The sequence below is a fragment of the Bidens hawaiensis genome, unplaced genomic scaffold (genome assembly GCF_021521415.1).
Source record: "Bidens hawaiensis isolate Kalapana, Puna unplaced genomic scaffold, B.hawaiensis_p1.1 tig00045477_1, whole genome shotgun sequence".
Lineage (NCBI taxonomy): Eukaryota > Viridiplantae > Streptophyta > Magnoliopsida > Asterales > Asteraceae > Bidens > Bidens hawaiensis.
The window spans coordinates 104,463-121,933 of record NW_027498098.1 but is presented as its reverse complement, the minus strand read 5'-3'; the positions used below and the strand labels follow the sequence as shown (position 1 = coordinate 121,933).

The 17,471-nt window shown below is 33.1% G+C and overlaps 2 protein-coding genes across 3 annotated transcripts; both read right to left on the bottom strand.

The window, feature by feature from the left end:
• Positions 1-645: 645 nt before the first annotated feature.
• LOC143595700 (uncharacterized) lies at positions 646-4,317 on the bottom strand. 2 transcript variants are annotated; one of them, XM_077074653.1, is made up of 6 exons: positions 4,161-4,317; positions 3,855-4,083; positions 3,043-3,218; positions 1,766-2,057; positions 1,092-1,193; positions 846-979 (listed from the first exon to the last, which is right to left on the bottom strand). In XM_077074653.1, the coding sequence occupies exons 1-5, from the start codon at positions 4,225-4,227 to the stop codon at positions 1,127-1,129; spliced, it is 831 nt and encodes a 276-aa protein (XP_076930768.1). In that variant the 5' UTR covers positions 4,228-4,317; the 3' UTR covers positions 846-979; positions 1,092-1,126. The 2 variants fall into 2 exon arrangements, with proteins under 2 accessions (XP_076930767.1, XP_076930768.1); XM_077074652.1 differs by having other exon boundaries at positions 646-1,193.
• A 1,839-nt stretch (positions 4,318-6,156) lies between these two features.
• On the bottom strand, positions 6,157-13,207 carry LOC143595699 (uncharacterized). The gene is made up of 8 exons (XM_077074651.1): positions 13,045-13,207; positions 9,847-10,248; positions 9,261-9,423; positions 8,498-8,789; positions 8,329-8,413; positions 8,129-8,222; positions 6,827-6,906; positions 6,157-6,681 (listed from the first exon to the last, which is right to left on the bottom strand). The coding sequence occupies exons 1-8, from the start codon at positions 13,138-13,140 to the stop codon at positions 6,313-6,315; spliced, it is 1,581 nt and encodes a 526-aa protein (XP_076930766.1). The 5' UTR covers positions 13,141-13,207; the 3' UTR covers positions 6,157-6,312.
• Between the last annotated feature and the right edge of the window lie 4,264 nt (positions 13,208-17,471).

Here is a 17,471-nt window from a genome sequence, read left to right as displayed (position 1 = left end):
ACTACACACAACCTATACATTTTCCTCATTTTACTTACGATTATAGTAAATCAAATTAATTAAAACTACATAAAGCAAATAAATATGTAATCTTAAACTTAAGGAAGTAATGGGTGTATTCAGCTTTCTAGTTAATGTGTCGGGCTAATTGGGTTTCTGATTTTGGAAAGTCTAAACGATACCCAACCCTACCATTAATCGGTTTCATTGGTTTTCTGGTTAAACCGATATAGGCACATTTGGGTGCTGGTGAGATCGGCTTAGGTGAGTTACAGGTCTAATATCAAGTGCCATATAATATGCAAATTGCAAATGCATAACCAATATTGATTTACTTGTAATTTCAAACCTTCTCAGACATCTGAGTTCTTTTATTTTCTTCCATCATATAACGATGACTGTCTGGTTCTCGGGTACTGAGGTTACCGTTACGGTCAGTCCAGGTTGTAACAGTTATGTGGTTCGGTTTAATAACCGGTTCCTAGTAGAGTTAACTTTCCTTGTTTGGGCTGCTATTAAATTTTGTTAATGCTAACAATACAGGGATCGGTTAATCAGATTTGCAGGGGTTGGTTCCTCTGTTTTTACGAATAATACCATGAACTGCTCACCCCTATAAGTGCAGAATGTCTAACCTCAGCCCGTGTCAATATAACTTATACATCATTAACACCCGAGTACCCGGTCATGTCAATCAAAAGTTCATAATTATAGATTTTAAATGAAAATATGCATTATCAAGCTGAAGAATGGTTTCTCACGGTAGATTCACATTATAGCTCTTATGGAGGCTTGTAATATTGCGTATAAATACTCAGAAGTAGCTTATAACATTATTAACAAAGAAAATGAATCCCATACAATGACATGAAAAACACATATTTTAAGGGTTAATTAAATAAAGGTAGCATACATCAACCATCCTAATGTAACAATACTCTACACTGTAAATGTGCTGTTTTCCGTTGAAGTCTTTGACCTCAAGGAATCAACATTCAGCATAATTTATCATCCAAATTAACTATTTGTATAAAAAGTTAAAACCCAAATCGAGTAAGAAAAAAAAACAGGACCCGAAAAGTTTATGTTACCTTGAACAAAGTCAAAGTCAAACATTCACGAAAGGTCAACCAGTAGCTCCCGCTTTCTGCAGAGAATGCCTCTCCAATATCGAGACGGTCTCTTCCTCGGCACTGCTCACACAAAAAATAAAAGTCAAAATTTTGACGTCATTAACCATGTTAGTCAAAACACGGTCAATCCATTAATAGAGGCGTGAATTTCTGACATAACACGAAAACACAACAAGAACCTAGCACCAAATTCGTGAGTTTGGGTTTTGCATAAACAGGTTCAGCTTCGGGTTTGGGACAGGTTCAGGTCAACAAAAAGTTTTAATGTAATTAATTAGATTGGTTGGCTATCTTATGGCAAAATTTTAAAAACTAAAAAGAAAACTTAGATAAAATTATATTATTAAAATATAAATTTTATTAAAACTTGTTGCAAAAATATAAATTTAAAGTACTAGTATATATTAACAATAAAATATATAAACAATTGGGACAAATGGGTCGTGTTCGGGCCAACTACGAATATTCATGTCATTTTGGGGTTCACGTGTCTGACACAATTTTCGAGGTCCGGTTTTTGTCACAACCCTTTTAACACCCCTATCCATTAAGCCCATCCCCCTTTTAGCTGTATTTATTGGTTTGACACCTTGACCCATTTGAGACAAAGCATTAACCCATTCAAGTCTTACCTCCCTGCTCTCAATATCTTGTATTTCCCGAGCATAGTGAGGTCAACAACGGTTGACCCTGCCCGTCCAGCTGGCAGGATACCACCATCATAAACAAACGCACAGTGTTCCCACAAGCTTTTGAAATCTTTGATGTCAACACTACTCGGTTGACCACTAAGGTTTGCACTGGTCAAAGCCAGTGCACTCCCTGATCCACGAGCTATCATTCTGATAAACTCAGAATCAGGTACCCGAACTCCTATGCTATTTAATCCCGGGTTTAACGACTTCTCAAGAATACTCGATTCCCCTACAAAAACAATGTAACAATGTTTCAATACTTTTAGCTAAGATTAAAAACGGGTTGCACCAGTCAATCAGGTCAAACGTATCAAATGAATATTGTGTTGGTAGGAACAGCAACACAACCCGTTTTGACTTGTACAAGAAACTAGAAAGTATATTTTTTGCCACCTCTACCATACAACATGGGTTCAGCCGTTTTGGTGACCCAACCCCGACTGAACCAGCTCGCTTGATCACTTTAACCAATTAAACTCATTTGACCATATGCACAAAACCAGGGTGTAAATGAGCCAAGCCGCTCATGAGCTACTCAAGATCGGCAAGCTAAAAGCTCGAGACTAGAAATAAGCTTATTTAATAACCAAACCCGAGCTTCACTTATAAAGCTCGAGCTGGCTCACGAGCCTAAACAGGCTTATATAAACTTTTAATTAATATGTTAAATATAAATTTAGATGATAAGTATTATTCTTTATAAAATTGTAAAAAGATGTATATATGATATACATATATAAATTATTTAATTAATAATAAATGAGCTGAGCTCGAACTTTAGAAATAGCTAGAAAAAGCTGAGCTCAAGCACAAACTCCAGTTAAACGAGCAGAGCTCGAGCTTAGTTGAGTTTGGGTTTGGCTTGTTTAAATCCCTAAACAAAACTATATGAACCACATATAACTTATACTTAATAGCTTACTATTCTTAGTATTTTTATATGATTAGTATAATGTCTCAAAAGAGAGATTTTGAATGTAATTTTATCTTCTATTTCTAAATTTAAAAACCGGTGTGCAGTTGTGCACTGAGCTAAGGAACCAATTAAGGACATAACAACCAAGCTTGTATATACTGAGCCAAGACTCAAGTCTTTGCATTGCATTGCATTGCATACATGCATATATATTTCACAAATTCAGCAGGCTCGGTTATCCAAAATATGACATGTAAATCTAAAATCACCATACGGAGTCTGCAGAGAGTGACCAAACCTCGTGTTAGCACCACGGTTACAGGCCCGGGAAGGATACCTTCAAGCAAGCCAAGAGGCAGATGGTCTGTAACTGCAAACCGCCCAATATCTTTCACATCACCAACACAAATTGCTAACGGGCTAGTGTGCTTCCGCCCTTTGATTTCATATATTCTGTTAACTGCCTCTACAGAGCTGTACCAGTACCAAAACAATAAACAATTACCATTAAAAACTAGGGATGGTAAATAGATCGTGCTTGCGGGTCTAACCTGACACGAACCTTAACCCAAAAATCATGTAAGACTCACCCGAACACTACCCAGTTAACCCAAAAGTTTTTTGCTTTTTTATTTTTTCACATATTAATACTTTGAATTTACATTTTTTAAAAGAAAAATACAAATTAATATAAAACAACTATATTTTAATTATAAAATCTAATATCAATTTCCTTACTAGTTTTTATATTTAGCACAACATGCCCAACCAATTTAAGTGATTACATAAAATACATTTAAAAATAATTAAAATAAAAAAAAAACAAATTGATTAAACAAGTCAATACACGAACCCGCAAGGTTGACCCAAACCCGACCCGTTTAGCTAAACATGCTCCCCGGTTCGACCTGAAACTCACCCAAACCCGTTAATCCCAAACCCAGGCCCGTGAATTTCATATCAAACCCGTTAATCCCAAACCCAGGCCCGTGAATTTCATATCAAACCCGCGCCATGTCCCCTATTAAAAACTAACAATACATTCACACAAGCAAAACGTCGAACACCTGGTGTGCACCACCAAATTGAATTAAAAAACAGCAAACATACCAAGCATCACAGGCGAAACCGTAGAGAGTATCAGTGGGAACAGCAATAACCTTGCCGGACTTCAAAGCTTCAACAGCTTCATCATCATAAACCTCAGTTGCAGGTCGAACGATACCAGACTTAATAATTTCAATACCCTGATCACATCTATCCAAACTCCACGCCATTTTTCTTGTTTGTTTGGTTACAAATCCAAATCCCCTGTTGTGTTGATAAATTCTGGGTAATCCTGAAATTGTATAAAAAACACTAATTGAGGGTTTAAATGTAATTAAGGGTTTGAAGTAAACCCAGAAAGAGTAGTACCTTGAATATGGTTTAGTAGTGGTAATCGTAAGGTTATCTTGGTTTGTGTTATTGTATACATATACATATATATAGTGTTGCTTTGTTGATGTAGTGGCAGTAGATTGTGCGCCGCCGGTGACGGCTTTATTTGTCAGAAAGATGGAATATAAGAGGATTCCCAACCCATTCTCTGAAATTACGTGAGAAAGGTTTGTAAATTATAGGATGGGTTGTGACCGTAAATTATAGAGTGGATGGAGAGACGGTAGTGATTTTTTGTAAATTTGAGGAAAAGATAGTGACTTTTTTGTAAATTATAGGGTGTTGAGAGAAAACTGTAATGAAAAAAGTATAAAAAAATATTATTTAATTAAACAGAAGAGAGAAACGTAATGTTTTTTTAGTATAATTATATGATATGTATGAATATAGGGATAGGAAACTGGATGAGAATGCTCTAAGTGGAAGTAAATAGGGATTTGATTAAATTGAAACCAAGTAGATATATAAAATAATAATATTAATATTGACACTAAGTTGTGGTTTAAATTTAAACTTTAAAGTCTCGTCATCCTATTAAAGTCTTCTTTACTGCCCCGTTAAAACCTCTGTTATGGTTTAACACTACCATTTTCTTGTTAAAGCCCCACGGTCTCACCTTCTTCTCTTTTGTTGACACGTTAACATGCTACCGAATTCTCATTACTTCCCGGGCTTCAACGCCCCGACGTGGTGTGACAGGCATTAAAGACAGGCATCGTCAGTTTAGGTCCCCTCCTTACAGCCCTACAACAAGGAGCCTTAGAAAGAGTAAATACAATTGCTTCATCGGTATAAACTTTCAAAACTTTTTGTAATTGTAATTCGGTTTGCTGTTAATTACTTTTGCTTAGATTTGGTTAGTCATATTTAAACCGAATAATGGACAACTCTATTTACGTGTTGTGAATTTGGTTGGAGTTCAATTTCTATGATTGTTATACTTTTTAAATTTATTAGATAAGTCAATCCATATATAGAGGCTTTGATCTATTTCTAATTTAATCTTCATCGGTTTGATTGATAAGGTATACATGTTTCTAGCTTGCCAAATGCTTCACATGACTAATACCATAGACTGAATGATTATGCTCCTATGATCGTGTCCCGAAATGTGTTCATGACGATAAAAAAATGTCATGATTAGAGAAAACATTCAGGGGAATTTTACACCACACACTTATATGTTGTCACACAACTGAAGCCACAATATTGCACGATGTGAACACATGCTTAGTAGTATCGATTTCATTCCTACAAAAGCAATAAACAAGACAACCGAGAAGAATGCTTCTTTTAGCCAACGCATCGGATGTCAGGAGCCGTCAAGAACTGCTCGCCAACCAAACACATTAATCTTTAAGGGTGCCCGGTTGTTCCAATCTAAAATAGGATTGATATTAGCCAACACCAAAAGATTCTTCACTGGGGCAACAGAGAAGGTACCCGAAACAACATCGAGCCATTCCCATTTTATCAGTGCCAACACCGAACTGAAACTGCTCTAGTAATGTTCTCTTTAACTCATTAAGGTCGACTAAAACCTCCCCATGATTAGGCTGATGTCTCCAATTCCACGAGAACAAAAAGCTTTCACTATTTATGTTGCAACGATAAGCTATCATGCATCCTTTGGTAGTTTCTAAAGCAAACGGTTTATTATCTAACCACACATCAAGCCAAAACCTGATACTTGTACCATTTCCAACCTTTCCTTTTATGCCATTTTCCAACTAAATTTGTAAAAATAATTTAAAGAAATCTGTTTAAGAATACAAGTGAAATTATTCCAAGGGATATATATAGTAATGGAGATCTCATGTGTTATGTGGCTCTACTTTTCTAAAACAAATTGTAGAAAGAAGAATATTAAATGTTCAAAAGTTTATTTTGAATTTTTCACAAGACATGCACATAACAAAAGCTTTCAAGAGACATCAACAATCAAAATATCACCACATATGTCTACTAAATATTTTTAAAAAAAAAACCAACAAATTATCAGTAATATCAAACAAACGACACAAACCAAACATATAATCCCAACTTATAATCTTAATTAACGAAACCAAATATTAATAAAAGAAATCCCAACTTATAATCTTAACCTTCCTTTCCGTCTTTACAAATTTCAAGCTTTTCGACAGTTTGTTGTAGTTATTGTTGGTGGCGCTGGTGCTGGTGCTAGTGCTGGTGCTGGAAGTGGTGATGGAACTTCAAGTTGTGGTGAATTTGAATGAAAATCATTTAAAGAAGTTGCATATGATGGTGGTGGTGGCGGTGGAGGCGGTGAGAATGATGGTGGTGGTGGCGTGTCAAACGCTACTAATGGTGATGGTGGTGCAATTTCAAGTGTTGAAGAATCACGTTGTTGATTTGACATGCTACGACACCATCGTCTTAACCTCAAGGCCCCCACGACAATGGACCTACAACATATCGCAGCCCCACATCCCGCAAAAGCTGCAAGAACAACTGATAACATTGGCTGACGTTTAACCTACATGTAATTGAAACAATTGTTATAACAAAGTGAATGTTACTTTTATTGAGTGATAACCATATGGAAGGGTTAGAGAGTATGTTTACTAGCTATAAATCTATAATGCATTAAAAGACCAACACAAATATAATGTTTTGCTTACCACTGAGCTGAAAATATAGGCAAAAATGCCCACAAATGCGAACTGAACTGATGCATATACCCACACTAATCTACGTTTCGCTGTACAAAAACAAAATCGAATTTCAGAATCTTTAAAATACAAAGTCTATGGAGTGTTTAAGTTTAGGATTATGTTTGTGGGACCCATGAAACACTCAACCGAATCTAACTATTCTCGAACTAAAGCTAAGTTTCATAACTAACATTATAAGTCTGCTTTGATTCATTTATTATATATTTATCTTTAATTGATTCATTTATTATATATTTATCTTTAATTTAGGAAATAGGTTTAAAGAAAACTACAAAGTAACGAGAAACCTAAGAAAATGATTACCAAGCAATAAACATTTCTTTTATTAAAAAAGTAACATTTGTAAGAAAAGATTAAAACTTTTTTTACAAAATTTGTAATTCACAAAGTTACATATATCCAACTTATGCGAGAAAATATATGTAGCGAACAAGTCACATATATGTGACCTTTGAATTACATATCTTTTTAATTTGTTTTATCAGTTACATATTTTTAATCTTACAATTTAAAAAAATAAGAAAAAAAGTGATTGATTAGTAGTAGTTTTCTCATAATCCATTTCTTTCGAATTTATATACAAATACTCCAATACAAAGGCTCTTTATCGTATAAAGTGGACGAATGCCTTTCGCATCTTAATTACACATGAAGTAAATAAATCATGCATAAAAGTTAACTAATTACACAACTTATGTAAATAATTATGCAATATATAGCTAAGATTTTAAACGTTTATACGTTAAGTACCCTTTGTACAATAACCTCCCCTATATATATTCTTTAAATATGTTATTACAACAAAATATATGATAGTGCTTATTCTATAACTTTTAATTATTATTTTTAAAAATATTATTATATTTATAAAAATAACATTGTTTAGCCTCATGAGCTAATCAAGTTCCCACATATAAAACCATGGGTCGAGCTCGTGTTTTAAACGAGTTTCAACTTAATCTTGTTTTCAAATCGATTTAAAATTTAGTGAACCGAACTTTAGTGACTTACGAGCGGCTCCACTCGTCAGCCTCACGAGCTAATCAAGTTCTACATATAAAACTATGAGCCAAGCTCGTGTTTTAAACGAGTTTCAACTTAATCTTGTGTTCAAATCGATTTGAAATTTAGTGAACCGAACTTTAGCGACTTAAGAGCGGCTCGACGGCTCCACTCGTCAGCACCCTCCACGGATGGAGACCCTGACACCATGTTTTTCTTGATGTTCGTTTAAAGTAGAAAGCTTACCCATGACGGTGGAAGTCATGGATGAGAGAAGCCCTAATATACAAGAAAACGGAAGAGATATAGCAATTGAACTTTTACCCATCTTCTCAGCAATCTTCAAACATCAAAACAAAATTACCTTGTGAATAAAATTTGTTCAAAATTGAACAAAATTTCATTCTTCCAATCATAACCCGAACCAAAATCCACATGAATCTTACCAGAAACTGCTCAAGAAAGCAAAAGTATGCAAGTGTGCTGACAATAACAAGTATTGGTGCTTCTTGCCACACGCGATAGATATCACTGCTCAAATGAAAACAAAATTCGACATTAGATGCTAAATTCGACTTCAGCCTATTTAATAAAAAAAAGGTTAAAAAAACTTGCCTGAATGCATTAACTTCAGCATGATCATGAGCTGTAGTTGTACCGTTATCTCGGTTTCTAACGGTACTTTGGATTCTTAAAAGTGTAACAGGTAGATTTTCAACATCTTGATGGCACACATCACATGTTTTGTTACCTTTTAGGCTAAACCATTTTATGGCACATTTTTTATGGGCTAAGGCAAGTTCACCTTTGCAACTACATTCCATTTTTAAGGTTTCTCCACCTTCACATAGTTCAATTAAACATATCCTACAAACCGCCTCTTCTTCGGCTATATCATCCACGTCAGCTTCATAAAATTAGACGAATTATCATGTGTAGTTATATCGATAACAGAATAAAGATTGACCTTAGATTATATTTGGTGCTGTTTGGATGTGTGACTGGAAAATAGTTGTGTGATATGTATAAAATAGTGTTTGGTGTGAACTATGAAGTGGTAAAATGAATGTTTTGAGTAGGTTTTGATTGTGTAAAATTTGAAAGACTAAAGGACCAAAAATGATATTTTTTAATGAAATAAGGAAAACGATTTGTTAAATTGAGAAAAAAGAACTTCTGAACGTATGTTGTAAATTGGATAATAGATTTTGTTATAATTGCTACAAAACTGACTGGTCTCCTAAAACTTATGGTGTCTTAAGCGGATTCTATTTATCCAAAATATTATAACTTAGAGATAATCACTAATCAATTACGAAACTTAAATCCAGGCATAAGTTTCGTGTTCGGTTAGACCACAAGAAATTAGCAAGCTTACTATCATCGTCAACAGGAGTAGGGGCTGGTGTCATGGCATCAAAATCTTTTGCTCGTGGAGTTGTAGGGACTACACGGAAGAAGGAATCCATTCGCTTATAATGTATCTTTTCATTAAGGATGGGCACGGATTGAGACCGATATATATGGTCATGGACTTTAGTCTACAAATGATCAAACATTGTTCATTTCGAGAATTGTAAGATATCTCATATTGAACAAGAAGGGCAAGTCAAGTAAGTTTGAAGTGTCAAATCAAAAATTTAGCTAAACAAGAAAAATATCAAACGAGATGAAAGCTTGTAAATATGAATTTAATGTGTTCGCCTACCTAATTTTTCTTTTTTATAATCATAAGGAAAACGTTATTCGTTTAAATAGAAAAAGGGCAAACACGTGTTTCATGGTCAACCCCACACGTGTCTTAACTTATACTGAAAAAAACTACATGTGTCAACCTGAACCTGTTTTGGCTCTTTACCCAAATGCTTGAAGTCAAACATTATGCTGGCATGAAATCAAGCTATATTTTTACCTTTTATAGCAAAATCATAAAACCAAATGGTAATAAAATCTAATCAACTCACTTGTAAATTAAGTGAACCACCCGCACTTCTCAATCTAGGTCCGGGTTCCATAAGTCCAACCGGGGTAAAAGGAAGAGATGGTGATGTTATCTTTGTAAACACTTTTGTGAGTGACCATGATCTTGAAATCGGCGATTTATCTTCTGGTAAAGAACTTGTGCCTGCTAGAATCATTGCATCTGACATAGTACTTGTGTTCTTAAAATTTGATTTTGGTAAAAGACTTTTCTTTTGAGATTTGTTTGGTGAATCCGCCACAAAGAAATTCACTTTCTTGTGAAATCGAGGCGGCGGTGGAGGTGGTGGAGGCATTTGTATATTAACACATTCTTGAGAGGATGAAGAATGTAATGCACTTGATGGTATTTCCAAAACCACATGTTCTGTCAAACAGTTTTCACCCTAAATCAAACAAGAACATAAACTATTAGAATGATTAAAAAAAAACCTATTTCTAATTTTAGCAAGAAAGTCTAATGTTTTGCTCAAATTCCAAATGGATCAAGTACCATATGTCAATAGGTCTACAAGCTATGAAACAATAAAGTAATGACTATACGGTTATGGGCTATGGCCTTAAAATCCATCTTTATTTTGTGGGTCAAAGTGGAAGGAAATGATATGAACAAATAAAGTAAATTTTTCACATAAGAATTTTTTTTCGAATAATTATTCCATTTTAAATTAATAAAAGGTTTTAAAAATCAATGATAGCTCTAGAGGAAGTGAAATAAAGCAATAGCTTTACGTTCTTATTTTTATAGTGTCTTCAAATTTTAAAAGGTAAAAAATTATATGTAAGTAATTTTGGTTTAGATTGTTTGACAATAATCGTTCTACTTGCGGTGCACGCATATAATGTATATATGTGTGAACCCTCAGATGGGCAAAAATTAAATTGCATTAATTTTGACGTTATTTTACTAATATCGTGAAAATAACGTTAAAAGTGGCGGAATGTTAATCAAACGTCATGTGGTGGCCTTGATAGTCGAAAGACAAGGGTACATGCACCAATCGGCGGTGTCCTGATGGTTAAGTGTTATGTGTCTTATGTCCAAGGCTTGATACAAAACTACTATCGAGTCGGGGGTCTCACCGGAAGCAGCCTCTTTATTCCTAAAGGGTAGAGGCAATGTTGTCTACATCTTACCATTCTCAGACCCTACCATAGCTTTGCTATTGATGGGATATATTGAGTACAATGACGATGATGATGATGATGAGATTGTTTGACAATAAAGTTAGCAGTCTATAATCATACACACACATAAATGACATGAGAGTTACATGATCGAATTTTGTTTTTCCTGTGCAAAGGACCTTCCTAGTTTTATTATGCGCTTTAGAGCACAAAAAAATATTGGGATGAACATGTGTAGAATCTTTACACTATGATGACTAAATGATACCAGTCACCGGTATTGAACCATATACTTTGGGTACTAATTTAATACTTATTTTTTGAGGTTTCGAACCGGTATTAATTCGGTACCCACTTTCTAAAATTTCAAGACTGATAGTAGTACCCAGCCCGACCCTACTTTAAGCTACACAATCTATGACACGAATAAAGTTATTATGACCTTTTAAACTTCAAAGTTTACTAGAGTCGGTTCTTTATTCGACACAAATCTTAAGGCCCAAAACGTTCAAACCAACCCTTTTATTTTGTGGGTCCCTATCATAAACGAACAAAAATAATATAAACAATTACAACTTAATCTTTTCCACATAATTTACAATTATTAAAAGGTAACATTAGCATAATTTGGGGATTTTAATTGAAAAACAATGCAATCCAAGTCATTCTGCACTAACAAAAGCATATGAAAAGTTTATATGATGCTTATAAAAGTTACAAAGTAATAAAATTATGAATCAAAAAATCCTTTTCTATTCAAAATTCCAAGTCATCAATTCAAAGACAATTCATTCCAACTGGCCCTTAAAAGCTGTTATCATAAGCCTTTGATTAAACAAAATAATATATAATCTGAAAATAAAAGTCAACAAACTGGTCAACACATGTAAAGGTCATGACTCATGAGTACTACAAATCTTGAAACTCAAGTTATATGGTTAAAGTTCACATTTTTAAGATAAAAAGTTTATGTTTTATTAAAAAGGAGCCACTTTTGCCGACCGCACCTAGAGGGTGTAACATGTAAGCGCTTATCCTATTGCGTGTTGTTTTGAAGGTCTCTTTAAAGAAACGCTTTTTTCATAAAGTATTTATTGCGAGCGTTGATTTATGTATAATTAGAAACTTTCACACCGCTACAAAACTAACCCAGTATATCAATAGCACCGCCACCGCTATAGCTGACGTGATGGTGGAAGAAGTAATTTATATATCATATATATCACAATCTCACAAAATATATGAGTTTTTAATTCATTCTAAAATTATTAAAGGGTAGCATTTGAATAAAATGATTGATTCACAAGTCATAACACAAAAATAATAAAAAAAAAATACATAAATTTAAAGCTTCCATAGTACCTTCTACATTCTCATAAAATGTAAAAAAGAGGGGTTCAAATGCTTTAAAGCTTGATTGGACTGTCAAGCAAGAACTATTAAGGGAATTCTCAAAAGTTGCTAAAAAGACCAATAAAGGTTCACTTTGACTGTTGGTATAATGTCTAAAATACCCTTTTCTAGCAAAAAAAAGTTCAAAATTTATAATCACAATCTTTCTGTTCAATTGCAAAAGTTACAATCTTTATCGTTCAATTCCAAAAATTGATAAGTCTTATTATAGAATCTTAAAATTGATAACCTTTGTTCTTAAATTCCAAAATTTATGACCTACTGTTTCTCAAAAATTTATAATCTTTATTGTTCAATTTCAATAATTTATGATCTTTTTTCAAAAATTTATAATCTTTATTCTTAAACAGATAGAAAGGGTAGAGTTTTATTTTAAAGATCAAAATGTTTTTTTTTTGTCCTGATCATCAATAAGTTATAAAAAGTTACCTTTAGTAATCAAATCTAAAATTAAGAATGATAGGGGAGAGAAATATAGAAGTCGAAGACATAATGAATTAGAACGACCCGATTTTAATATGATTGCAAATGGGTCATTCTTAACTTCGGATTTTATTCCGCCGTTTGCAATCAGTCGTATTAAAATAGAAGGAAAAAATAAATAGTAATTTAGAAACCAAAAGAGAGAAATGAAAACAAACCATTTCAAAAGGGACTATAGCTTCAGTTTGAGAAGAACTTAAATCATGCACCTCTTCACCTTCATATTTAATGCGCGTGTTTTCTTGAGAATTCATGGTTTCATGCAGCAGTTTGAGATGAGTTTTGATGGGCCAGCTGGAAATTTTAAGAGAGAGAGAGAGAGAGAGAGAGAGTATGTGTGTATGTTTGAAAATCAGGTGTGTATATATATGAAAAAAATATCATCAGTTTTGATGTTTATATTTTTATTTTTATTTTATTATTTATAATAAAAAGTATTACTATATTTAATTAATATAACTTCCTGAAATTCAGAATTTGGCTTTATTTAGTTAATGATGATATCCTACTCACATGTAAAACTCATCTTCTTACATGTTGGGCACGTTATATTGTTACATATGAAAGTTCAATAACTGCCATAGTATTTGGTAAAGCTGAAACTTTTTTCATGTTGCTATTAATGGTAAAAAGAACATTCCTGTGGGTGAGACATCTAACCTTGAATAATGTGCACTCAAAATAAATAAAGCAATAATAATTTATAATAATTATAGTGAGTTTCTTTACCCATGTGTTACGAAGGTGTTTGTGTTTGTATGATTAGAGATATATCGTAGTCAAGTTTACATCAATAGTACATGCTACATAGTGTGACGTTTTACAATTAGGATCTCAAAATAAATAAATAAATGTTTTACAATTAGTTATCTAAAGCTATTAATCACATAAAGCGCTTGCTCTTCTTCCGTGAGTCCAAAGAGAACCAAACGACAAATGCTCTGCAGTACGTCAAATATCCTAGAAAAATAGAACTTATAAGAAGTTACAAACAAATTAAACTATTTATTTACAACCCATTATCCTACCCACCCAATTTCACCACTTATACATGGCGAACCATAATCAATTAAAAACAATATTTTATCAAAAGAATACAAAAAGAAAAAGATATAACTTGAGAGACGGCAAATGAGATACCGACACATATTATGTTGCAACGAAAAAGGCGTGTTTTTTTTGTAACACTATAAGTCATAAAATGAGCACAAAACTAGAACTTATCTGTTAACCAAATTATAACTTGAAATGTAACTTACCCGATTCAGATATACGGTTATGTAAACAACATAATTAAATTAAGTTTGACCCGTTATCTTACCCACCCATTCTAACACTTATAGACAATGTACCATAATTAACTCTAAATAATAAACCCTTTAACAGCAATTATAAAGAAAATTTGATTCGATCTGCAGTCTGTTAATTAAAAATTTCCAGTTTTACCGCTGATGTAGTTGCTGCTTGAATTCTGTGATATTCAAACTATCAAATATTTTCTTAACGGTGTCAAACATAGGACTAATATCTTGATTTATTAGTTGTAATGGGAGGGGCTTGGTTGGAGGCTTTATTGTTGATTATGTAATCATTATGTAATTATTGTTTTCTACCATTTATATGTAATTGGAATAATTTAATACTCTTAACATTAAAAAGGTGTAAATTTCATTAAGTTTTACATGAAAGACGAAACTAAAATAGAAAACAATAATAGAAAAAAATAATTTAAAAAAAAACATCACAAATATGAATAAGATAAATATAACTAAGTCGAATCCTTCTCTAAATCCGAGCCCGATTCATGAGAATGATAACGTCAAACATGTTTCACCAAATCCGCACGATAGGTGTCATGAAGGTCAATGACCCGAAATCATGCATGCGGTACGATCTTCATTCCCTGCACTCTTCCAAAACAACGTTCGAATCCGGCTCCAAAAAAGTGATTTAGTTTGGTTGTTTTCTACGTATCAAAAATAATAAATATGAATTATTTATTTTTTTCTTTAAAATGACTAGTCTAAAGAAATACCAAAAACTCACCGACAAGTTTTTTTTTTTGAAAGAAAACTTTGATTATAAAAAATTAGGGTTATTGGATGATCAATAGTAACAAATATATTTTGTTAATGTTTGAAAGTGTATAAAGAGGGTTTGTTCAAAATTTTAAAACAAGACACATGATATTGTCATATTCTATGCTAAGCAGTTAATGTTGAAAAATATCAGATATTGGTTAAAAACCAATTTCTGAGATATCGGATATCAGAGTGAGATATTGGTGGGCTATCGATAATTTTAATGTCATGGAAACTCACATAAATAGCAACTTAACGCTAATAATTCAGTTTAGTCTCTTACGATTAACAAATTAACCTTTTACAAATTGCAAAACACTAACAATCGTAGCAAGTAAGAATTGATTAAGACTCATTAACATTGAACACTAAAAGTTGATAATTAAGAATTAAAACACTGATATCGGGATACGGTGATATGTCGATCAAATATCAGTCCAATATCGGTCAATATAATTGATATTATCGGTACCAATATTCTGACTGACAGACCGATAACCGATATATCGGTGATATCAACTACATAGATTCTATATAAGAATATATATATATATACTTTTAGATTTTAGATATGTTTACTACTTTTGGTATTTATTCTTTTCCCGTTTACATTTTTTTCTTCATATTTTAAAGATGGGTCATGCTAAATGTACCCCCCTTGGTTACTTGTCATACCCCCCCTGGAAAAACCAACTTTAATACCCCTTGAAATTATATAATTACCAAATTAGCACAAAAACAAGGATTTCATATTTTTTTTTACAAGTTGCGTTTTTTTTTATGATTTCGAGTTTAGGGTTTAGGGTTCGGGTTTAGGGTTTAGGTTTTCGGGTTTAGGGTTCGGGTTTAGGGTTTAGGTTTTCGGGTTTCGGGTTTAGAGTTTAGGGTTTAGGGTTCGGGTTTATGGTTAGGTTTTCGGGTTTAGGGCTTAGGTTTCGGGTTTAGGGTTTAGGTTTTCGGGTTTTCGGGTTTAGAGTAGGTTTAGGGTTTAGGGTTTAGGTTTCGGGTTTAGGGTTTAGGGTTCGAGTTTAGGCTTTTAGGTTTTCGAATTTCGGGTTTATTTTGTAAAAGATAAAAAGGTAAAATAAGGATATTATAAATATATATACTATTAAAATTAAAAAAAAATATTATTAATATTTATAATATTAATACTAAAAAAATACGTAATCACCAAGATGACTAAAGGGGTTTTCAAATTTATATCAAGTTAAATGTATTATGGTGGATTGGTGGGATGATTTGTAAAAAGTGGTTGTAAAAAGGTGAAGATAACTAATATGGTATACAAATTATAAAAAGGAAAATAAGATGTTTGAATTGTATTTCCTAAATACTATAAGGGGGTATGTTTAGTAAAATTAGAGAAAGGGGGGGTACATTTAGCTGCACCCTTTAAAGATATTATTTGATTATCTAGCTAAGTGTTTTCAAAACTACAACTCACGCGTAACTTTACTTCTAAATTACATTCTTTTAATTATAACCAGGTGAATTGTAACTAGACTTAGTCAGTAGAACTCCATAACAAATGAAATAGGCCATTGTGAGGGGAATTAAAAATGAGAGTTGTCGGTTGACCAATGTAGTCACCTATTACTTGAGAAATTCCATTTCCTCTAAAAACATTAAAACTATTCATCTGCACTTTTACTTTTTTCTGTTTATTCACTCTTTCATCTTATTTTTTAGACACCACCACCATCACCTATCAACCACTACCGCCCCCACCACCTGACCACCACCATCGTCATCGCCGGCACCATCGTCGTCGCCATAGTCCCAACATCATTGTCACTGTCGTTGCCACCACTACTATCATTTTTTTACTATGGTAATTTTTTTCTTTATTTTGAGGGATGTTATTTTTGTCATTTGTATTTTTTTCTATCTTACTTTCTTGTCTATCGAATTGTACAAAGTAATTTCATTTTATTTTCTTATTAATCAAACATGACAATGAAATGCTAATGATTCATTTTGTTCTCTTGTCCTCAATTAATCGTCCATTATGTTACCACGTGCCAAACACCCTTTTTAGCTAGTATTCAAAAGATATATATGGACATACATTATCCCGAGGTATGGACAAATGAAGACACGTTTGGTTAATTCCCAAGCATTCGGACGATCCTCATGACCGCTTAGTAATTCGTGTTTGAGATAATGAACAAGCTAGAGATGGGAAATAACTAACATATATAGGTTATCCACATCCATTAGATATTAACATTTTCGGACACAAACACAAGATCAAATTACTAACATAAGTAAAGTCAGTCTAAAAAAGCATAAGAAGAATACAGTAGAGACACGATACCACGAGTGAACACGTCACCTTATGGTAGTATTATGGTTGTATTTCATACTTGCTAGTTGTAGTACTGAGTAACCTACTAACATGGTAAGGCATTTCTTCATCATGGTGATGTATGTAAACGCCATTAATGTCACCCATACGAACATGGGGCACTTACATATATCTCCGTTTTAAGTTTTCTTAT

Bases quoted from the DNA above. Each gene is read 5' to 3' on its own strand.
- LOC143595700 (XM_077074652.1), bottom strand. From the start codon at position 4,227: ATGTATATGTATACAATAACACAAACCAAGATAACCTTACGATTACCA. The intron at 4,084-4,160 runs GTACTACTCTTT...ATACAATTTCAG, and splicing joins ACTACTAAACCATATTCAAG to GATTACCCAGAATTTATCAA. The intron at 3,219-3,854 runs GTATGTTTGCTG...GTACTGGTACAG, and splicing joins GGTTTCGCCTGTGATGCTTG to CTCTGTAGAGGCAGTTAACA.
- LOC143595699 (XM_077074651.1), bottom strand. From the start codon at position 13,140: ATGAATTCTCAAGAAAACACGCGCATTAAATATGAAGGTGAAGAGGTG. The intron at 8,790-9,260 runs GTAAGCTTGCTA...AATTTTATGAAG, and splicing joins TACTCCTGTTGACGATGATA to CTGACGTGGATGATATAGCC. The intron at 6,682-6,826 runs GTAAGCAAAACA...AATTACATGTAG, and splicing joins CCTATATTTTCAGCTCAGTG to GTTAAACGTCAGCCAATGTT.